The 23317-nt window shown below is 44.8% G+C and overlaps 1 protein-coding gene across 6 annotated transcripts in view; it reads left to right on the top strand.

The window, feature by feature from the left end:
- Positions 1–658: 658 nt before the first annotated feature.
- UBXN11 (UBX domain protein 11) overlaps positions 659–23317 on the top strand; it is a 37774-nt gene continuing 15115 nt past the window's right edge. Inside the window, exons 1-9 of one of the 6 annotated variants that reach the window (XM_051988150.1) lie at positions 659–962; positions 1848–1908; positions 7333–7463; positions 8652–8689; positions 9681–9779; positions 14522–14622; positions 14992–15046; positions 19523–19602; positions 21171–21285. In XM_051988150.1, coding sequence (XP_051844110.1) covers positions 7393–7463; positions 8652–8689; positions 9681–9779; positions 14522–14622; positions 14992–15046; positions 19523–19602; positions 21171–21285 — 559 coding nt within the window. In that variant the 5' untranslated portion in view covers positions 659–962; positions 1848–1908; positions 7333–7392. The remainder of the gene's footprint in view (positions 963–1847; positions 1909–7332; positions 7464–8651; positions 8690–9680; positions 9780–14521; positions 14623–14991; positions 15047–19522; positions 19603–21170; positions 21286–23317) is intronic. The other 5 variants (XM_051988152.1, XM_051988151.1, XM_051988153.1 and 2 more) reach the window with 5 other exon arrangements.

Genomic DNA, 23317 nt, shown 5'->3' on the forward strand with positions numbered 1-23317 from the left:
TTTGTGATTTGGGAGTATTATTTTAAATTTAGTTGTTGAATATCTGCCATTGATCCCGTCCTTTGGGACACGGCTCTTAGGTCTGTATTTGTTTCGAGTCTCCATAGACACCTCCCGCAGGTGTAAGCTCCACTAGGCAGGACGGTTTTCCCTTTGTAACCGCAGCCCTGCTCGGTACATAGCAAACTTGGGATAAATGCTGGTTGATCGGTTATCATAGATATTTGATGCAAAGATATATTTTTCTATTTCATTTCTTGCTCTAATTAGCTACATTTTTTAACGGAAAAGGGCGCTCCTCTTAAGCAGACCCGCCCACACTAGGCGTTAGGACAAAACTTTCCAGAACTCTCACTCTCACGGAGAGAAGGCGGAAGAAAGAAAAGGGCTGAGAAACACTATAATTGGCAGGATGATTATCCAATCGTCTGAGACTGACTGCACGCTTTCTTCTCTTCAACTGTCTGAGATTTGCAGCCCCACAAACGGCGCGAACCAAATTAACCAATCATATTTGAGGAAAGAAGACTTTTCCCACCCCCACAGAGTACTCCGTTACAGAGGGGCGTAGAAAGAAACTGATTGACAGATTTATTATCCAATCGAATTTCCCTATCCTGGCGCTACAGATTAGCCAAGACCCATTACTATGGAGTCGGGATTTGTAATTCCTGGAAACAGCACGGACACTGAAATCACCAATTAGGTTTAAGGACTGAGTATTATACCCACCTTCGGTAGGCTCGTTACTAGGCGACTGCTCTAATGACCAATAAAAATCATGGAGCCCTCGGTCGCCGTGGTGACCGCGCTGATAACAAGATGGCGGTGCTGCCAGGCCGGTTCAGTGCCCTGGCGTGGTGAGTCCCCCGCCAAAGGCCTTCGCTGTCCCTAGTGACCCCCAAGCAGCCCGGTGTCCTCTCTCCCCGAGAGTCCGTTCCTGGAGCTCACAGTAGGACTGAGTGAGTCACAGAAGCGGAGTTTGGGGCGGTCTAGGGAGCTTTCTTCCTCCCCCAAGTCCTGTCTAGTAGAGACCCGAGCTCTCGTTACCATGACAACGGGTCGATGAGCTTTGAGAAGAGGGAATATGGGCTCGACGGAGCTGAGGAAGGGGGAGGGTTGGGGTCGCGTAGTGATGATGTCACGCTGCGATAGGAAACGTAATGAGAAAGGGGAGACAGCCCCTGCCTTTGGGGAGCCTTCGGTCTGGTAGGAGTGACACAGCCCCTGGCCTCGGGGAGCCCCCCGATCTAGAAGGGGAGACACAGCCCCTGGCCTCGGGGAACCCACAGTGTAGTAGGGGAGGCACAGCCCCTGCCCTCCGGAAGCCCCCAGTCTAGAAGGGGAAGAGTAATCCCTGACTGCTGGAAGCCCTCCAGCCTGGTAGGGGAGACGTAACCCCTGCCCTCGGGAAGACCCCTAGTCTGCTGGGGCTACATAGCCCCTCCCCGGGGAGCCCCTAGTCTGGGAGAGGAGGCACAGCCCCTGACCTCAAGCAGCCCCTAGTCTGAGGGCAGTCCAGTCCCCCTATTCAGGGCCTTCACCCTCAAGCCTGCTCTAAGGGAGTGAGAGTCTTACCCTTAAGAAACCCATCAGCTGAGAGGAGAAGGTACCACATCCCTCTGGTTCCGTGAGACAGACGGGACCCATGCAAAGTAACGAGACTTAAGATGCTCATAATTGTAGAAGGGGATATAGTGAGAGTCTATTCTCGGGTAGGGATTGTGGAGGGCGCATGGACTGGTGGAGCAAAGGGAATTTGGGGATTCAGGTGGGGAAGGCTGCCTGCAGAGGAATTTGTGTAGGGCCAATAATTCAATATTTATTGAGCACTTTCTCTGGGTTAGGATCTGGGATACAAAGCAGAAGACCTGGTCCCTGCCCTCCATAGTCCAGCAGAGGAATAAGGCCAGTATACAAATACTCATAACATAGGACTAAGATACTAACATCACCAATGGGCTGTGGGTTTGAAAGGAAGAGATCACTTCTGACTAGAGTGGGTGATTGGGGAGGGCTTCCTGGAAGAAGCAGCCTTTGAGCTGGCTTCAGTCAAGACCATACCCCTGTCCCTGAGCTGTACGTTGCCTTAGAGTTGCAGCCAAAGAGAGGATGCTTTGGGTGTAAATGGGTATATGGAGGGAAGGGGCCGGGGGAAATTTTTAAATTAAGAAATCTGTTTGATCTCTTCCTCAAAACATCCTGACCCCAAGACTTCCTGTTTGATGAGGCGATTTGTAAAACTCATTCTTTCCTTCAGCAGTTATTTCACTTTTGGCTAGCTCTAGTTGTTATGACACATTCCCTAGTCAATCCCAAATTTGTCTCTGCGACTTCAACCCATTCTGCCTTCTGGGGCTAAGAAAGACAAGTTTAATCCCTCTTCTTTTTGATCTAATTAAAGCTATTCTATATGTGTATTTTGCCCACCACTCCCACCCCTCGCCTCCCTGCCACTTAGTCCAGGTTAAACAATGAGGGGATTGTTTATCTTTGTCCTTTGTCCTTACTAAAAGGGGGCACACGAAAGACTGGAAATAATGTCCAGATGTGGTCTCACAGGCAAAGGACGGGATTATCACTTTCTCTCACCTAATGCAGTCTATGGGCAGCTAAGCAGTGCAGTGGCTCGAGTGCCAGGCCTGAGGTCAGAAAGATTCATCTGCCTGAGTTTATGTCCAGCTTCAGACACTTACTAAATGTGTGACCCTGGACAAGTGATTTAGACTTCTTTGCCTTGTTTCCTCACATCTGTGACATGACCACTCCAGGAACTGCCAAGAAAACCCCAAATGAGGTCATGAGAATATGAAATGACTAAACAACAGCAATGCAATCTATATTTTTAGCAGCCTCCTTAGCTACTGTGGTATAACAGACACATCTACCAGTTAACTAATCAGTAAATATTTACTGAGTGCCCACTAAGTTCCAGGCACTGTGCTAAGCCTTAAGGGATACAAAAAGGAGGCAAAAGACAATCCTCAACCTCAAGGAGCTCACAATCTAACAGGGAGGTGACACATAAATAACCATGGGCAGCAAGCTATGTAAAGGATAAATAGAAATAATTAGCAGAGGGAAGGCACTGGAATTAAGAGGGGCTGGGGAAGGTTTCCTGTGAAAGATGAGGTTTTGGTTGGGACCTAAAGGAAGCTGGGGAGATCAGTGATCAGAGCAGAGGAAGGTGAGTATATTGGTCATGGGTTACAACTCGAGGAAATGCTGGGGGCCAAGATAGAGGACCAGCTGGCCAGTTACCGAATCAAAAAGTACTTGTTGGAGAGTAGGATATAAAAAGACTGGAAAGGTAGGAGGGGACTGAGTTATGATGCCAAACATTTTATATTTGATCTTGGAAGCTATAGAGAGCCATTGAGGTTTATTGAGTAGGGAGTGGGGTGATACAATCAGACCTAGATTTTAGGAAAATCTCTCTATAACTGAATGAAAACTGAGTGAGGAAAGACTTTAGGCAGACAGACCCACCAGCAGGTTATTGCAGTAATTGAAGTGTGATAGGAAGAGGGTCTGTACCAGGGTATGGCAGAGTCATAGGAAAAAGGAGCTAAGTTGAGAACTATTGCAAGCTGGCATCCGCAGGTCCTGGCAACAACTTGGGTGAGAGATGCTGAGGAATCCAGGATGGCTTCTAGGTTATAAGGGATTGAGAGAATGGACTTGTCCTTTACAGTAAGTGGAAAGGTAGAAGTTGGAGAGGATTTGGGGAGAAATAATGAGTTGTTTGGACATGTGGAATTTAAAATGTCTACATTGGAATCCAGTTCTGGATGTTTGAAAGACAGTTCCAAGTGTGAGATTGGACATCAGCAAAAATTGTAGCAGGAAAGGTTGAATTAACAATTGTCATATTTAGTTTGCCCTCTCTTAGGGCCTTGGATCTTTTCAGATTAACAATCGAGCAGCCATTCTTTCTTCCCAACTTTCACTGTTGATTTTTTTTAGCCCAAGTGTAAGACTTTATTGATTTTCATCTTTATCAACTTAATCTTATATTGTGTCCTCGTGCGTTAACTTGAAAAGATCTCTTTTGAATTCTGTTATCTAGTGTATTAGCTTTCTCTCCTAGGTTTATGTCATCTGTACATTGGTTGAGCCTGTGACCCATTTCTTTAATACATCCATAAAAATTTTAAACGACCCAGGGCCAAGCCCAGCACCTTGGGATCATCTTTGGAGAACTTCCACCTTGACAATAAGTTAGCACTTTGTATTCTATGTGCTTAGCTGTCCAAACCCTTGGGTGGCAAAGTGGATAAAGCATTGGGCTTGAAATTGTAAAAACTCATCTTCCTGGATTCAAATCTGCTCTTAAACTTGTACTAGCTGTGTAATGTTGGGCAAGTCACATCACCCTGTTTGCCTCAGTTTCTTCATCTGCAAAATGAACTGGAGAAGGAAATGGCAAACCACTCCAGTAGTTGCCAAGAAAATCTCAAGTAGGATCCCAAAGAGTCACACATGACTGAAAGGACTAAATAACAAAAAAAGTTTTTATCAGTTTAGCCCACCTATGGACCATAGCATAACAGGCCCCTTTTTTTCCCACTATCTTTTGCAGTCTGTCTGAGTTCATATTTGTTGTTCCCATGATATCTCATCCTTTGCCTGCTCATTTTCCTTTGCTCTTTCCCAGCATCAGGGTCTTCTGCATAGAATCCTGTCTTTCTCATTATATGGCCAAAATATTTAAGTTTTAATTTCAGTGTTTGTCCTTAAACCTGTCCAGAAAAAAAATCCAAACCCCAAACAAAAGGAATCAAGGTGGATTTTGTTAATCCTTGTATTTCCTTTTCTTTATTTTTTCACTAATCATTGATCACTAATGATGCTATGTTCTCAAATTCTTTTAGGATCAGAAATCAAACTTACTGCCTTATCCTTTGAAGATTTAATCTATTTTTATTATTAAAAATGGAACATTTTCCCTCCTGTCCTCCAATCCTTTGATACCTCTTCTGCTTTTTACATTTATTTCCGAGATTACTGACAGTGGCTCAGCAACTCCACTAGTTCTTTCAAAATCCTCTAATATAGTTAGGCTGGGTCAAATGAGTTGAACTCACCAGACACAATGAGTAGTGCTCATATTTCCCTTTGTCTCCCTGTTTCTTTTTCTGTCTCTCTCTTAATGTGCATTTCCTTATTAAAATATAGACAGTGGAGCTCAAATCTTTTATATAATCAGACAAAAAACTCATAATAATGAGTTTACAAAGAAATTGCCATCACTCCTACTTGATACATACTTGACAGTATGATCAGAATGTGGCAAGAAACATGCTTAGTGGAGGCCTGTGGTTGGAGGTAGTAACAAAACCCATATTAGCCATCTTTGTTTTCACCTTTCCAATTTAAGATCATTCCTCTTGGCAGAGAAAACTAGTTTAACAGCCCAATCATCTCTCTGTTTTTGTTGTTGTTATTCTGTATACGCTAAGCAATAGTCCTGCCCCTTCTCTGATCGTCCTTCTAATGTAACTTCTGATTGTTCTTCTAATGTAACTTTAAAAACCTCTCCTTGGGCCAGCTAAGTGGGTCAGTGGATAGAGCACCAGCCCTTAAGTCAGGAGGACCTAAATTCAAATCTGGCCTCAGACACTTAACACTTCCTAGCTGTGTGACCCTGGGCAAGTCACTTAACCCCAATTGCCTCAGCAAAAATAAAAAAAAAATAAAAAAAATAAAAAAATAAAAATAAAAAACCTCTCCTTTTTATGACCTGTAGGTTTTCTCTCCAGATTCAGCCCAGTGTAAGCATTGGCATTCCTCACATGATTCCTTAGAGAACTCTGCCAGGATTTTATTTTCATTTTTTATTATTTATCCCGTTTTCATCTTCTCTTCATGTCTTAAACATCTAAGGTGAGTGCGTAGTTGGGTCTCCACATTGGTCTTAGACAACTATTTTTCCCCATTCCTCTTCATTGGAATTGACTTTTTCTTTGTGTCTTCAGAATTTCATTCTTGCTCACTTGCTCTTCTTCCTAGACTGACTTCTCCCTGAGAATGTTAAACTCTGAGATCTTTGAATCCGTTCTCCTAAAAGTTAGAATGTATGTTAGACCACTCCCAGCTTTCCTCTCCCTCTTCACCATGATCCGATCACTTTCTCCCTCAGCGGCCAGTTTCTCCTGTTGAGGAGACTCAGAGCCCGAGGAGAATTTGTCTAGTACTCCCTGCCTCCCTTGAATTCTCTGTTGTGTTTAATGTAGTTCTATGACCTGAGCGCAGAGTTGCTGCAGGCAGGCTCCTGTGCCTGCAGGGGATCATTATGCAGGATACAATGGGGCTTTGGAGTCCCCAAACATCTGACTGAGAGGTGGGGAGAAGGGCAGGAAAGGGATTAATTTGTGGAAAGAAGCAGAAAAGTATGGGACATTCCCATCTCTCTGCCCTCATTCAATGAGCAGTCATCAGACATTTATTATGAGGAAGAGCAAGGTATGAAGTCCTTGCCATTGACTCTGTGACATATGTGGCGCCCTGTGATTATTGCCATTTTACAGATGGGGAAACTGGGCCCTGCAGAGGAGATGTGGAGGGACCAGTCACCTCAGGGGCCAGTGGCAGAGCCAGGACAGGAGCCCAGGCCTTCTGGTGTCCAATTTGGTGTTCTTTCCACTGCCCACATGCCCTGCCTAGAGAATATGTTGTAGGAGGACAGGAGGAAGGTGTAAGGGGCTATGATATTGGGGGGTCGCAACCAGCTGCAGGGAGGCAGGCAAAGAGGCCATGGAGCCCCAAAAGACCTCAGGAAGGAAGGGGGGTGTTTACTAGGTGCTGTCTATTCAGGGCCTGTGGTAGTTGTTAGGTGTGGCTGCTTTTCCCCTGTGGGGAAGGGGAACATAACTGTCATCAAGTGTGGCAGTGTCTTCAAGAAGTCTCACTTCTTGTATGTGTGCATGTATGTGTATGTGTGTATGTGTGTGATTGTGTATGTGTGTGTGTTGGGGACCAGAAGTGTGGTATAGAGCGGGAGTTAGAGGCTTGATGTGGGTGTGAAGCACTTTTGAATTAGAGCAGCTCAAAAGGACAGGGGCTGCTCCACCTGGCAGGAGGTCCCCTTCTGTTGGCAGGGGTCTAGAAGGAACTCCTGTTCGGGCCTGGGTTGTTCCAGGCGACCTCTGATACCAGGTGCTGCCCCTCAGAGATTCTGTGACCTGTGCCCCTGGTACCAGGAGTCGAGGGCAGAGGCTTCCCCCAGGGCAGCTGCTTCTCGGGGATGGTTGCAGGGCGCATCTGGGGGAGGGTGGTAGAGGCCCTCGCCCTGTGCCAGGGTGGTGACTGTAAATCCCTTCACGTCCCCAGGGGTTTCTTTCGGTTTGCTTTCAGGGACCTCCTGACAGATAGGATCTAGAATTAGCACCTATGAGTTCCCCTCTGGCCTCACTTTCCAAGACTCGGAGGGTGCCTCTGCAGTCGGACGTCCAGAACTCAGGGTAAGCAGCAACTCCTGTCAGGCAGCCTCGAGGCCGATGGTTGTGCTGGGGGGAGCTAGGTGTGGGGGGAGCACAGTCAGAGAGAATCTTTTCCTAGGCCCAAAAAAGGTGCAAGTGCTCTTCTGGGCTTCCTAGGCCCTGTCTGGGGCCTCTGTCCATGGTCTGACAATTTTGGCCGCCTAGGGCTGATTGGCAAATAGATAGCCTCTGCTGGCTACCCTTCTAATGCTGAACACCCCTCCTATCTGGGAAGTTCTGTCTACGTCAGAATAGAACCCAGAAATTCACATTTGCCGATGTTGAAGAGCAACCAGTAAAGCTAATGGATCGCCAAATCCCTCCCTAGTACCTCACAAGCACTGTAACTTTTTCACAGAGCACCCAGAGATGTCCTTGGGACACTTTTCCTCTGTTGGAGATGACTGTCACTTCCCCCAGGCAGATGATGATTGTCACAAAGCATTTAACACTGGTGTGGCGCTGGATTGTTTTTCAAAGTATTTCAGTAATCGTAACCCACATTTATATAAACGTTTACCTCTGTCTTCTCATGTGATTCAGTTAGCCACACCACACCTCCTACCCATTTTAAAGATAAAGCAACTGAGACTTAAGAGAGCCCAAATGTGTTGCCTACATTCTGGGTCTGAAACCCAATGTGCTTGATGCGCATCCCATTTAGTAACAGGCTTTCAGCCCCAAGCTCTCGGTGCTTGCCCAGCACTCAGCTCACTGTGTTTCCTATGCCCCAGTGCCTTTATTGTATTCTCCAAGGAAGGGAAGGGAGGCGTCAGTTCTCATGACCTATACCCACAGCAGGCCTTCCTCTGGTGGAGATCTCTAGATTCCTGACTTAATTGTTTTTGAAACTGCTTCTCAGTTCTTCCCTCCCATTCTTTTGGATGTCTAAGAGCAAACCAGGGATAGGACGCCAAGTCCCCAAATCAATCCTGCTTTTGCTCCTCTCTCCAGATTGGTGATTCCCTTGAGGTGGAGGCCCTGGCACATGCTCCCAAAGCAGAAGGAAGGAGTTAGCCTCCATCTCTCCTTAGTTCCTTTGGATCCAGGATTAGGGAGCCTGGCCTATAGGCAGGGGTGGTGATGTTGCTGACTCCCCATTTTTCCCCGGATGTATGGCAGTTGGCAGTTTCTAACTGGCATTTCCTTTTTGCCCCTTTGGATTTCCAGGAGGAGAGCATTATCTTCTCGGATGAAAATCTTTGGTGGTGAGTGTCAGCTCTAATCAATCTGCTGCTTGGGGTGGAACAGATGAATAAAGGGGAAAAAAAGGCTGGAAACTAACAGCCCCTTCTCGATACTCCTCATGTTGGCAGTTGTGGGAGGCTGGAGTTGGAGAGGAAACTTCAGTTGCCACCCTTCCACCTGAATTATTTGCCAGCTGGGCTGACTGATGTCTCTCCAGGGTTCCCTTCTCCTCTTGTCCCCGTCATGTCTCCCTTCTTTCTGTCCTCCCTCTCTTCCCACCCCAGTCCCCATCTCCACAGTCCTATTCTCCAGCATCCTGTTAGCCATCTGCAAACCACCTTCCATAGGATGATTGGATGCCCTTCCTTACAGAAATCCTTCAATCCATCCCCTTTGTTCTATTTGATCCCCCAAAGTGCCTGTTACTTCCTTGTTTTCCTCAGTTCCTTCAAGCTTCTACCTCAATCTCCTCTGATGGTCTTTTACTTTCCAGCCTTTTGTCAGTTTGGTATGGACTAGACAGGAAAAAGTGCTGATTGAGTTCCTAATCCTATCCTCCCTTCTGCATTGTTTTTGAAAACCCCAAATGGACTCTCTGTTTTATGGTTTTCTAGCTACACTCCTGACTTTACTCACAGGGACCGTCCCATTCTTCTTTCTTCCTTCCTGTCATCTCAGTCCTTCCCAGGAGCTGGCCTATAGGGCCTTTTTCTGGCATTCCCCTCACCGACCTACCAGCATTCTCAAGAATGACTGTTTTCTTGGAACCCTTTTTGGGGATGAATGTTCATCCGACTATCCAGTGGGCTTTCCCTCTGGCCTGGTCACCATGAGAATTGGGTATAGCCTTTCAAAGAATTGGGACCTCATCCTCTCTTTCCTTGGAAAAACATTACTCCTTCTCTTTCCTTCCCCTAACTCAACACTTTGAACCCTGAGACAGTTGGGTTCCAGAGTCTGCATAATCCCTTACCTCCCTTAAAAAATCACCTCATACTCTTCGGTCTACAGAAGAAGAGGATGATTTGTCAAGTGATGGACTTAGTTCAGAAGAAAGGAGTCCGGGCCCTGGCAGCAACAAAGAAAAATCCTTCCACGTGGGAAGAAGTGGTAAGAGCTCCTGGCTGCCTCCAGAGATACAAGGATAACCTCATGGGTGGTCAGAGCTCTTCAGGAACCTTGACCAGTGGTCATCCTGATTCCACTGGTTGGGCGTCCTGCTGCATTCTTGGACAGCTCTAATTGTTAGGGAATGCTAATGTCCACCTATTGGGTGGGAAGGGTAAAGAAATAAGCACTATGTGCCAGGTACTGAGCTAAGCACTTTAAAAAGAAATTTGATCCTCATCACAATCTTGGGAGGTAGGTGTTATTATTATATTTATTTATAGGTGAGGAAACTGAGGCAAACAGGGTTATGTGACTTGCCCAGAGTCACACAGCTAGGAAGTATCTGAAGTTGGATTTGAACTCAAGTCTTCTGGCTTGGTCCATTCTAATCATTGTCACACCATTTACCTTTACCGTCAGTGGGGTCGAGCAGAATAAATCTGATTTTTTTTTCCTACATGAAGAGGAAAAGTGACCACTTGTAGAAGATTTCTGGGGATTTAGCCTCCTGAGTCTATCTCCTTGAGATGAAGGACCTGGAGATTTTGAGAGGGGACTTGGTGATACTAATAGCAGGGCTTAGGGTGGGAGTGTTGGAGAAAGATGCAGCTCTGTGCAGGATTTGGGAAGGAACTGGGAAGCCCAACATAACTCCTAATCGATGCAGACATACTTGCTGCAGCTTTAGTCCAATTACACAGTTGGGCCTCTGTGTATCCCAGAACTATTCAGTGTCTGATGGAAGATAAAAAAACAGATATTATTCCTGGCACAGGATAGGGGGACATCCCAAGTGGCCAGGCAAACTTCTCTGGCACTTCTAGTGAAATTGGTCATATTGAATATGAAAGCACTAGAGAGTACTAGTGGGGGGCAGGACACATGAGGTATGGGGTTCAACAGCTCACCACCTTGTTTCCTGTAAGCTCTGAGCAAAGTACCCTTGGAAGCTTTGTTGTGTCTAGATCCCATCCTTTAAAGAGAGCCTTGGATCTATTTCCTTGCCCTCTAAATGGAATATTAGCATCTAAAAGAAAGCTAGAAGTTAGGCTGTGGATGTGGGGAGGCAGCTACTGAGGTCCAAACAATCAGGGCTTTCTTGTGCCAGGGCCACTAGGCAGACAGCGCCTCAAAACAGGGAGAAGTCTAAACTCCTGGCATTTTGGAGGCTAGCCCCCAGGAGGAAAAATAAGACCAAAAGTCTTGTTGGGTCACCCAGATGTGGGGCTTAAGGGTTCCTCAGTACTTTCCCCTGTGTGTCTTGTGGTCCCCCTTTGCTGTAGGTGTTTCCCCAGACAAATCCTTTGTGTATTGGGTCATGCTGCTGGGCTATAGAAGGTCTGAGTCAGAGAGGGAACACTGCATCCTTTAGCAGGGCAAGAAGAAGCCACAATTGAAGTCTGAGCCTGAGCTATTCATTCAACCTACCTCCATGGAAAGTACAATTGGTGTTTGGGCTCAGAGAATTCAAAACAGAATAAAAATAAGCTAGCCTTTTTTGGTTAATATTTTATTTTTCCTAATATATGTAAAGATAGTTTTCAACATTCATTTTTGTAAGACTTTGCATTTCTAACTTTTCTCTTTCCCTCCCTTCTCTCCTCCTCCCCAAAATAATAAGCAATCAGATATAGGTTAAACATGTGCAAGAAAGAAAGAAAAAAATAACAAACAAACAAAAAAGTGAAAATACTATGTTTCAATCCACATTCAGTCTCCATAGTTCTCTCTCTGGGTGTGGATGGCTCTTTCCATCCCAAGTCTATTGGAATCACTTTGAATCACCACATTGAAAAGAGCCAAGTCCTTCATAGTTGATAATCATATAACCTTGTTGTTATTGTATATAATGTTCTCCTGGTTCTTAAGCTATACAATCATCTTGGGCCGGGGGCAGAAGTTATGATTTCTCTTTATTTTTCAGAGGAGACATGACAGATTCTCCACTTGCGAAACTTATCATGTAATGAGGGAAAAGAAACAGATACTAATAACTATATTTCTGTTGGTTGCTAAGTGCTCTCCCAGCATTTGCCTGTACAGATCCAGAGCTAGGATTAGCTGTGTCTACAGTTCAGATAAGGACTTCATAACTGTTATTGATGTTTACTTTGTGATGAGGTGTCTGGGAATAGCAGCGATTAGTCCACAGATCCTACCCTCACAATTGCTTATATATCATGATGACCAAAGGGGGAAGTAACTCCATAGCAAGCCCTTGGAGGAGGCCTCAGCTCTAACTCTACACACTCAGGCCTTTCCCACAACACTGTTGAGGACCAGAACTCTCACAAGCAATCCCTATACCCCATCACTGTCTTTGGCTCTAAGTATACCATACCATACTTGTCAGACCAGGGCAGTTCAATAGGTCTCTGGCCACTTTCAGACAACTTTACATATACTCACACCTTGGAATGGCAATCACTTTCCTTTGCAATCTACCCTATAATAGCAAGGGTTGAGACAGAAATATCTCTATAAGTACAACCCAGCTGTGTTTGTGTTTCCTTCTTAGCCCTGTAGCATCCCAAGTTTCTGAGAGATACAAGAGAGTATTAAGTGTAAAAAAAAAAAAAAGAGATGGAGGCCCAATGAATGCAATGAGACATTTGTGTCAAGAGAAGTCATTTTCATCTGGGCAGTTTCTGAGAAGGCTTTATGGAGGATGTAGCAGCTGAGTTACACCTTGAAAGGAATGAGGTTATGAGCTTTGAGTGGGAAGCCCATTTCAGACATGGGGGATCTTGTGTGTAAAGACAGAGACATGAGAAAGGGCAGAACAATCTGTAATGTAGAAACCCGGATAGGCAGGTTAGATTATGGAGGACCATGAATTCCAATGTCATGAATTTATTCTTTGTTGGACAATGAAAGGATGCTCAAGATTTTTGAGTCAAAGGATGATATAGTCTGAATTGGAGAGATTATTAGGGCAACAGTGTGAAGGATAGGTGGGAGAAAAGAGACTAGAGGCAGGAAGACCAGTTTGAAGACGATCAATAGTCCAAGAAGAAATAGAGACTGGACTCATGATTTCCTCAATATTTCCTGATAAACATCCTCTTCTGCTGCAAAATGCCACTTCTTCGAGATCTGCCTAAACCACTCTGAGGGTAAATGATTTCCCAGTGTCATGCAGCCAGTATATGGCACTCAGGCATGCTCTCTATTCATTAAGTCTTGCTTCCTCTCACAGTTGAGGCAAGAAGAGATTTAAAAATCTCCACAAATGTGGCTGGAGGAGAAATGGACAAGAAGAAATGGACAGGTTCACTTGAATGCAGGACAAGGGGTAGGAAGAAGTGGGTATATGGATGGAGAGAATTGGTAGGTTTGGATTAACGGCTCTCTGGGACCTTCATGTCTCATGGCAGAGGCAAGATGCAGTGCCAAGAAAGGAAAGACAAGTATAGATTACTAAAGTGCAGGGGGGAAGCTGGAGAAAAGAGGTGACTGATTAAATCTTGGATGAAATTAGTCAAGGAAAGCTCCAGAGAGCATTGAGCCAAGTTTAGAAGGGGAAGGAAAGAAAAAGGGAGGTGACAGTCCTACTTACTGTGTTCTGACCTTGTCAGACAGCAATTGGAGAATTACAGACATAGTATTTCAGGAATGAGATTGGTCAAGTGGGTGGCCTGAAGCCAGGCCAAGCCCATATGGGTTAAAAGGAACTTAGTATTATGAAAAGCACTAGCTTTGGAGGCTGAAGACCCCAGTTCAAGTCCCTGCTCTTTTACTTAACTGTTTAATTGTAGTTAAGCAGAGCCTCAGTTTCCTCATCTATAAATTGGGTAACAATTCCTGCACGGCAGGTATAGCACTTTTGTGTTATAGAAATGTGAATTATTATTAATATTGAAATTATAGAATATAACATCAGTGGTGGGAGGAGTGGTGTCTACAGCCTTGATGTCATATTAGAAAGCCCTCTGATGCTCATTCTGCTTGACCTCAATAGGAGACTGAAGCTAGAAGCACCAGGAAGACAGTTTGATTCTCTTTAAAGCAGTTTTCTGTACCAATGGGGGCTGTTCAGGATGGAGTAGGCTCCTCCCTGTATCTTTTAGGGCATTCTGGGAGACCTAGCAGCCATTGGTCTAAGACTGAGCGATGGGATTCCTGCTTCATATTTATTAGCAGATTGCCCTAAAGTCCCCTTTAGTACTGAGAGTCTTTGATTCTTAGTGGATTGGGTATTGTAGAGATAGCTGAACTTTCAGAAAGCCTAATGAATAAAGGCTTGGTTGTAGATTTGGACACCCCTGAGGCAGAGCTGAGGGTATGGAGCCTACTAGAAGATGGGGGTCTTGAAGTCTAGCCTGAGATTCCCAGGTCAAGGTTCTTTCCACTTGATTAGCAAGAATTGGGATAGGTCATTTGGGATAGCTGAAGGATCATTTAACTGGTAAAGGGTCTAGTCATGGAGATAAGCTGGTCAAGGGCATAGGGGTATCAGTCAGAACCCGGAAGTCAAACTAGGTATAGAAGGATTTCAGGAGCTGGGAGAATCAGGTCTTAGGCCGTTGATAGGTAGTTCATGTCCAGACTGGGCATTCAGGGGACAATTGCTGGCAGTGGTTAATTGAGGTCAGGATGGGGACGTCACTCAAAAGCTGGACATATTCTCTGAAACCTTAGCAACTTGGTGGAATTGGGAGGATAAGGATCCATTCATTTGGTAAACCCATGGGCCCCCACCTCAGTTCTTTAAGCTGTGGCCTTAAGTCATTTTTTGTCAGGGTCCCTGCCCCCCGATATGGGCTTGGTCTCCTCTTTGGTGAAGAGGTTAAATGAACTGGAACAAAAGGTGAAGACGCAGGCTGAAGAAATCAACCTCAAGGTACAAGGTACTGGGCCCAGGCTGAACCAGCTGCTGTCTGCCGGGCCATGGGGGATTCCGGATGAGGCTAAAGAGACATTCAGCCCCTGCAGAAGCCCCAACACATCCCCATGGCAGCCCCGCAGTTCAGTGGGAGGCTTGGGCATCTTTCCTTTGCTTTCTCCTGGGGTGTTGGGGATCCAGGGCCTCCAGGACTGAGCCATGGCAACAGGGTTCCAACAGCTTTGTTCTGCCACTCATTCTGGAATCTCAGTTTCTATACTTGGGGGCCGGGAAGGAATACAATAGCGACTTCCCAGAGGCACCGTTCCCAGCTTCCCGAGTGCCAGGAACCAGTCTGGGGCTGATGTTGGTGCCTTGGTACTGCAGGACCAGTGGATCAAAACCCTCAAGTTGAAAATCAAAAACCTGCAGCCAGGAGAAGGTAATAGAATTCTCTGGCCAGAGTCCTGGCCTGTCTAGCTTCCCCTCCCATTCCCAACTCCAACCCCAGTCCTGATAAAGAGATGCCATCCCTGCCTTGTGGAACTGCCGGGTGGGACGGGAGCCTGCACACACAAACCTGAAATGGCCAGTGGGGAGCAATATGAACGTTGTGTGGAGGAGAGATTAGACGTGTCTGCTGGGCAGCAGAATAGTGACAAGTTGTCGAGATAGCTGCAGGCTCCATGTCGGCAAGTCTCCTCATCGGGCCTTCCAAAGGTAGAGCAGGCTTCCTTGGGATACAGTTAGATTTGCCCTCGTTGGAAGTCCCCAAGTAGAGGGTTGATAACTCACTTGTCAGGAATAAAATCATATAGAGGATTCTTGGTCAGATGGGAGGTAGCTGGAAGCTCAGATCTGGAACAGGTGGTTGGGGGGTAGGGTTGGGATGGAGAGGAGTACTGGAGCAGGCAGCTGGGGAGGAGCACTGGGGTGTGACCATGGGGACAGGGCATTCTACAAGTCTCTCCTGACTTCAGCTCAGAAGCATAAGTGCTACACACTTAGAAAAACAACTTATAGAAGATTATGTATCTAAAGGTTTCAAAATATTGTTATTAAATTTCAAGATAACCGCTGTCTTATTCTATATGTTGCTCTAGTTAATTTTTTTAACTTTGTATACACTTTTATCAGCTGTGACTCAGTGACTGAATGATTACATTTGCAAGCTGGGCCTTCAGAAGATCCTAAGAATGAGGTTTTGATGCATTCATTATAGTTTTAATGTTACCCACAAGAAGTCTAATGGAACTAGATCAGGTGACCCACATGGTCAAGTGAGAATACTTCCTGTAGAGATCAGTCATCAAAGTGCCACCCCTAAACTGTCATGCACAATGCATAAACACATGCTGCCTTGACTTGTTAAGATTAAAATTTTATTATTCAAAATTCACAAAATGGATACATTGAAAGACATTTAAGTAACTAAACTTGAAATTTTTGAGGGGTTATGTACGTTTGTAGCATATTTCTGAAGTTTCTAAGACTTAAAACTGCACTAAGATTTTGGAAACACCCTGTATGAGGAGGTGGCAGTATTCTAATCACTGAGGAATGATCCAGGGCAGTGTATCAATGGTTGGAGAGAAGTCTTTTGAAGTGGGTCATCGGCCTCTGAAGAAGTCTAAGTGAAAGCTGCCTGCAGACATTATCATTTAAGATCCACACAGTCTATTTAGAATGTCCTCTCTCCTCTTTGTTGTCATCTCTCCAGGTTACTGTTGCAACTTATTCAATTACGTTGTTAGTTATTTTACAGACTTTTCATCGCAGCTCCTTCTGGGACTTAGGCGTGCATATTCAGGAACCATTTAGCACACTGACTTCTTAAGTCCTCCTTTTCAAGGACTCCTCTACTCTATTTGGCTGCACATCTGGATTAGTTTCAATCATTTCCCAAATTACACTACTTCTAAGATCGAAATCTTCAAAGTCCACAACCTCCTATTTCTCTACTCATTCTCATGCACACGAAATCTATTTCTTCTTTACCCATAGCATGACCTCTGACACCTCCACCCATCTCTGATCCCCCAGTCCCCGTCCCCTACTTTGGTTTCTTTTTTTTTTTTTTTTCCTTTTCCTTTTTCTTTTCTTTTTTTTTCCCCGGAGGCAATTGGGGTTAAATGACTTGTCCAGGTTCACACAGGTAGAAAGTGTTTTTGGTTTCACTTTTGATGCCCCTTTAATTCCCCTTTAATATGATAGCTCATTTGGTGCCTGGTCAAGTGTTAGAATGTTTCACTAGAATCACTTACCCTCTTCTCAGTTAGCACTTCTTGGCCTGGAAATCTTATAATAGTCACTTCCTGAGCTCTCTGCTCCTGTCCTGGGACTTATGAAGCTATCCAGAGAAAAATTCAGAATCAGACATTTGTGTCATTTTTCGGCTGAGCCTTTGCTGTACTTTGAGTTTCTGCCTTTCCCAACTCATTTCATTTGCCACAGTGTCTGTTCTTTAAATCAATCAGACATTCATGGAGGCAGAAAAAACACAATAAGGTCCTGGTCCTCAAGAAGTTTCATGCCCTTTGGGCAGTTTTGTTAGAGGCCTGGAGCTTAGGAGAGATACTGGGGCTGGCTACTCAGAACTGGGAATTATCTACATAGAGATGATAACTGAGTTCAGGGCGCTAATGAGGTTACCAGGCAAGAGTGGCCTGAGAGAGACCAACCGAGATAAACATGCACACAGAGGGTAAGAAAGAGAGAGAGAGAAAGAGGGAGGGAGGGAAATAGAGAGAACGAGAGAGAAGGAATGAAAGAGAAAGGGAGAGAGGGAAAGAGAGAGAGAGAGAAAGAGAGAGAGAGAGAGAAGAGGCCCAGCACAAAATTTACATCAGAGAGCCACCTACTTCTCTGAGAAATCTTAGCCCCTCTTCTTCAAATTTTTGAGTATCATCAACTATCTTTCCCTCCCTTCTGGTCACAGAAAAGATGCTCCTGCACCTTCTCCCACAGCTATCAACACCCTTTTTGTTGGCAAATCTTGATAGTCTTTCCTTAGGCTTCATCTTCTTGAACTTTCTGCTACATTAACTACATTACATCCCTCCTTAGGTTCTTTGCTCTGGATTTTCATGCTCTCTCCTGCTTCTCCTCCCCTTCTAATTCCTCTTCTCCAGGCTCCTTTGCTTTCACCATTGTTCCTTTGTCTTCTTCATTGATTCCCCATCCTCTTCCCAACTCCTTAAGCTAGGGGTCCTCAAACTTTTTAAATAGGGGGCCAGTTCACTGTCTCTCAGACTGTTAGAGGGCCAGACTATCGTAAAAACAAAAACGTTGTTTTGTGGGCCTTTAAATAAAGAAACTTCACAGCCCTGGGTGAAGGGGATAAACGTCCTCAGCTGCTGCATCTGGCCGTCGGCCATAGTTTGAGGACCCCTGCCTTAAGCCCTTTCATTCCCCTGGCACCTGCTGGCCCTTTTATGCACATGGCTCTCAATTCAGTGTCCCAGCCCTAACCTAATTACTGAACTCCAGACCCACATTTCTATTGGCCACCAGGGCAAAGACATTTCAGCATCCTTTTACTACCTCAAAACTCAGTGTAGCCAGATCAGAGCTGATTTCCCCCATAACTCAATTCCAATTTCTGACTTCATATTTCTGTGTTTGGCACTGCCAGTCACCCCATCTCCCAGGTTTGTGTCTTGGGGTTATCTTTGACTCTTCATCTCCCTGAGTGCTCATGTAGAGTCAGTTACCAAATTCTCTCTATTACATCAACTCTCTCCTATTTCATTTGCTTTTACCCAAGTAGTAAAGAGATATATATATATATGTGTATATATATATATACATATATATGTATGTATTTTATCACCCACCAAGATGATTTCAACAGCAAACTCCTATTACTTTCTAAACCTGTTCTATGTCCCCTCATTCCCTTCTCTATTTTATTCTTTTACTTTCTAAAGGAACTTTACTAATAGTAACTGCCCCTGGGATACATTGAGTTGGGGGATGGGAGCATGGTCTGATTATTTTATGCTGGATGCCAGGATAGCCCATCCTCCAAGACTGGCAGCAACAGCCCAAAGACGGTTTGGGACCTCTGACTGCTTCAGGGAAGAACCTTGCCCTTCTTCAGGGGAGATTTCATTTGCTAGGTTCAGTATATAGATCTGATCATGTCACTCCTTTATTATATAATCTTCAGGGGCTATGTCTGGTGCCTACTGAATACTATTTAACTGCTTTAACTTGCATCAGAGGCCCTCTACAATTTGGACCTACCCCCACCCCTTTCCAGCTGAATTTCATATTAAGGCCTATCATGAACTTTGCATGCCATTCAAATTGGACCATTCTCTGTCCTGTGAATATACCCTGTGATTTCCCACCTCTGTACTACTGCTCATGATATTCCTTATACCTCGAGGGCCCTGCAATCTCCTCTTTCCATGTTGAATTTATATTCACACATTAAGGTGGACCCTAAATGGTGCTTTTTTCATCAAAGTTCTTCCTGAACCCACTATGGGTTATTAACAATCTTTTACCTTAGGTCTCACAGAGCACTCTTCCCTAACACTTCTCTCTAACATATCTAAGACACAATGTTGTGTTTTATAGTTCAGTATGTTTATTTCTTATCCATGTCTCTCTGAAACTTTCATATTCAACCCAAGACTTGGTCCATAGTAATCATTTAATCTTGATTGTGTAAAGGATTGACTCAGCAGAAAGTAAAGAATATGTGACTAGCAGGATTAGTTCACCTCCAAATTTGAATGGGCATGTGAAATTCTGGGGTTTGTATACAATCTCATTCCAGATTGTGCCTGACCCTCGAAGGTGTCTCCTTGGACAGCACTTGAAAGCCCAATGGTGTTGGTCAAGGAGGCCACCCTGAGCCCTGCATCTCTGCTTTGGGGACCTCCTGAACCCAACCTATCTTTTTCAGAAGATCAAAAAAATTCAACTAATACAGAAGAACTGGAAGCCAAGTGTCAGCACCTTCAGAAACAGGTCCATGAGATGGAGGTGAGACAGATAAAGGGGAGAATGGGACAGGACCCTGAAAGGAGGAGGCTTTGGGGCATCTCCCAGTTGGGGGTCAAGGACCATAGGGGTCTTTTTCACTCTCCTTCCCACCTATCTATCACTCCCAATAGACCTTTCTGTCGTCACTCATTCACATGATATTCAAATTCTAGGGCTGATGCTACCTGTGCGATCTATCTCAATTTCTTTATGTGTAAAATGATGGTTGGACTAATTTTAAGTTCCTTTTCATCTCTAACCCTGTGAAACTATGAAAGAGCTCCTAAGTTGGCTTCTTATGCCCTGTGTCTGTCTGTGCCATGACTGATGCTTATGTAAATGCGCGCTGTCACCATCACCAGCATTCTCAGAAACTCCTGCTGGAGAAGACTCTGCCTTTTGCCTTGATCACAGTTTAGCCAGAAGGAAGCAGTGAGCTATGGAGGAAATATCCTGGATCTTAGAGTTTTAGAGTTAGAGGGTCTGGACTCAAATGCTGCTCCCAAGACTTTGGAGCTCTGTGATGAAGGCGAGCCACTGAGCATCTCTAAAATGTCTGTGCTTGAGAACAGCAGCTCACTGGGATGAGGGAGGCCACTTTATGTCAGTCTTCCCATGATGGTTACACCCTTCCCACTTCCACAAATTATTGCCTGATGAAGTCAGTGCCTAGTTGCCAGTGTCACAGCCTAGTTTAGAGCCAGGAAGACAAAGCTCCAGACCTCAGCCCAGGCTGCAACATCAGCAGACTCCTCTTGTGGCTAAGAAAGCCTTCACCTTGCCTTTCACGTCTCATTTCCTTGTGCCACGTTCAGCCCAGAAGCACATGCTCTATTTAAACCCATGGCCTGTGGCTTCTGGCAGTACCCTTCGCTGATGAGAGGAGTTGGTTGGGGGAGCAGAAGTGGTCTTTGGGATAATAGGTGGGAGGCCACGCCTAGTCCTAAAATAGTAGGCTCCCTTGCACCCCTTTTTCCTTCCCTGTTTGCTAGAACTCGGGATTGGGAGATAGGAGATTTGGACTTGATTCTCAGCTCTGTGCAAAATTTTAACCTGTTCTATGATCTTGAGCAAATCACTCCTTGCTGGGTCTCCGTTTCCTTAGCTGTGAGAAAGGAGGGTCTGACTGGCTAGATGATCTCTAAGGGCCTTCCCAACTAGTCATAACAGCTCATATTATTATACATCTTTTTTAAAAATTTGAACTTCAGATCTAGGTAGAACAAATATTGGTATTCCCATTTCACAGATGAGAAAACTGAGGCTCTCAAATGAAGTGACTTGCCCTAGATAACACACTTAGGAAATCAGAGGCAGGAACTGAACCCAAGTCTTTTGGCTTTTCTACCAAGCCACACTCAATGCCTCAGCTCTGAAGGTCCCTACTTCTACTACTGTGGTTAGGAAACAGGATGGATGCTGAGACTTCACAGCTCTGGCCTTGAATCTGTTGAGAAGTTGTTATTGAATCATGATATTGATGACCTTCACTGCCCCTTTCCCTCTTGGTGTCTCCTGAGAAAGAAGCCTAACTAATGGCAATCTTCCTGTGTCCTTTTCCTGTTCAGCGATTTCTGAACGACTATGGACTGGAGTGGGTGGGAGAACCATCGGAAACTGAGATGGAGATGGAAACGGACTTAGAGGCTGAGAAGTGGACGCTCAAGAAAACCTGGAAGCCAGGTAGAGTGGGGCCCATTCCCTGACTCCAAGAAAGGGAACCTTTGGGCAGGACATGAGCTCCAGCATGTCTGTGAAAAGGGGGGAGCTGGATCCTTAAGATACCTTCCAGCTCAGCGATCCTGCCACCTTTGAAATCCTCTCAGTGCTTCTATTCTAGACTCTCAATCTCTCCCATGTCTGCAGTCCTGCCACCTCTGAAGTCCTCCCAGTTCTACTGTTCTAGATTCTCAATCCCTTCTAGCTCTGTGATCCTTCTGCCTTTGAAGTTCTCCCAAGCTTCTCTTCTAGATTCTCAATTCCTTCTAGCTCTGCCATCCTGCCAGTTCTGAAGTCCTTCCAGTGCTTCTATTCTAAGTCCTCAATCTCTTCTAGTTCTGTGATCCCATCAGTTCTGAAATCCTCCCAGTGCTTCTCTTCTAGATTCTCAATTCCTTCTAGTTCTGAGATCCTGCCAATCCTGAAGTCCTCTCAGTGCTTCTATTCTAGGTTCTCAATCCCTTCTAGCTCTGTGATCCTTCTGCCTTTGAAGTTCTCCCAATGCTTCTCTTCTAGATTCTCAATTCCTTCTAGCTCTGCCATCCTGCCAGTTCTGAAGTCCTTCCAGTGCTTCTTTTCTAAGTCCTCAATTTCTTCTAGTTCTGTGATCCCATCAGTTCTGAAATCCTCCCAGTGCTTCTCTTCTAGATTCTCAATTCCTTCTAGTTCTGAGATCCTGCCAATCCTGAAGTCCTCTCAGTGCTTCTATTCTAGGTTCTCAATCCCTTCTAGCTCTGTGATCCTTCTGCCTTTGAAGTTCTCCCAATGCTTCTCTTCTAGATTCTTGATTCCTTCTAGCTCTGCCATCCTGCCAATCCTGAAGTCCTCTCAGTGCTTCTATTCTAGGTTCTCAATCTCTTCTTATTCTGCAATCCTGCCAATTCTGAAGTCCTCCCAGCACTTCTCTTCTAGGTTCTCAATCCCTGCCAGCTCAGCGATCCTCAGAGGATCCTCAGGTCCTCCCCGTGCTTCTATTATAGATTTTCACTCCCTTCCAGCTCTGCAATTCTGCTTCCATGGAGATCCTTCTGACTCTTCTAGATTCTCAATCCCTTCCAGTTCTGTGATTCTGCCACTTCTTGAGTTCTATCCTAGATTTTCAGCCCCTTCTAATTCTCCAATCCTACTGCTTCTAAGGTCCTCCCAGCGCTTCTCTTCTAAATTCTCAATCCCCTCCAGGTTTGTGATCCTGTAGTTCTGAAATCCTCTCTGTTATTCTAGATTCTCAATCCCTTCCAAGCTCTCAGGTTGTGAGCTATCTTCCAGTGTTGATACTCCACAGTCAGAGTTCTGTCCTAGCACCGATGTTCTGTGCTTGGCAATGAGTCCTTGCTTTATTTTCAGGCTCTTCAGTTTGTGTGTAGCCTTAAGTCAATATTTCTTGCTCATCATATGCTATATTCTCATCATTCATGTGCTATTCCTTCTGTAAAACCTCTTTCTCTGCTCAGCTACCATCCTTTTTTTCCATCCTTTGTCCCTGTACTCAGAACTCTTATATTTACCTCTAAAAATTCTTTTTTATGATTATGAAATTTACAGATATCAACTATTTGTCCCTAGACAGAGAACAGAAGAAGAAGACTGCATAGAAAACCATGAATTTTCACTTTGTATTGTTTTAAAAAAATAAATTTCAGAGTTATCATGTTAGTTCCAAAACTGCTCTGCTTGTCAGTATCTCTTTTTGGGTTTCCTTCTGCTTTCTTCTATTTCGCTTTTAAAAGCAATCCATTAAAGCTTCTTTGCTTTCTTAGTTTTTTTTTTTTTAAAGGATCATTACCATTATCCTCTTCTCTTCCCTTCCCCCAAATAAAAGCCCTCCCTTGGAACAAATAAATGTAATAATTCAAAAGAAATCCACACATGTGCTTCTGTGTCTGAAAATATAGGTATCATCTTACATCTGTGAGTCCTGTAGCTATTTGCTAAGAGATGGAAAGCATGATTTGTTATTAATCTCATAGAGTCATGATTTGTTTTTGTATTAATTGGG

The sequence above is a fragment of the Antechinus flavipes genome, chromosome 3 (genome assembly GCF_016432865.1).
Source record: "Antechinus flavipes isolate AdamAnt ecotype Samford, QLD, Australia chromosome 3, AdamAnt_v2, whole genome shotgun sequence".
Classification (NCBI taxonomy): domain Eukaryota; kingdom Metazoa; phylum Chordata; class Mammalia; order Dasyuromorphia; family Dasyuridae; genus Antechinus; species Antechinus flavipes.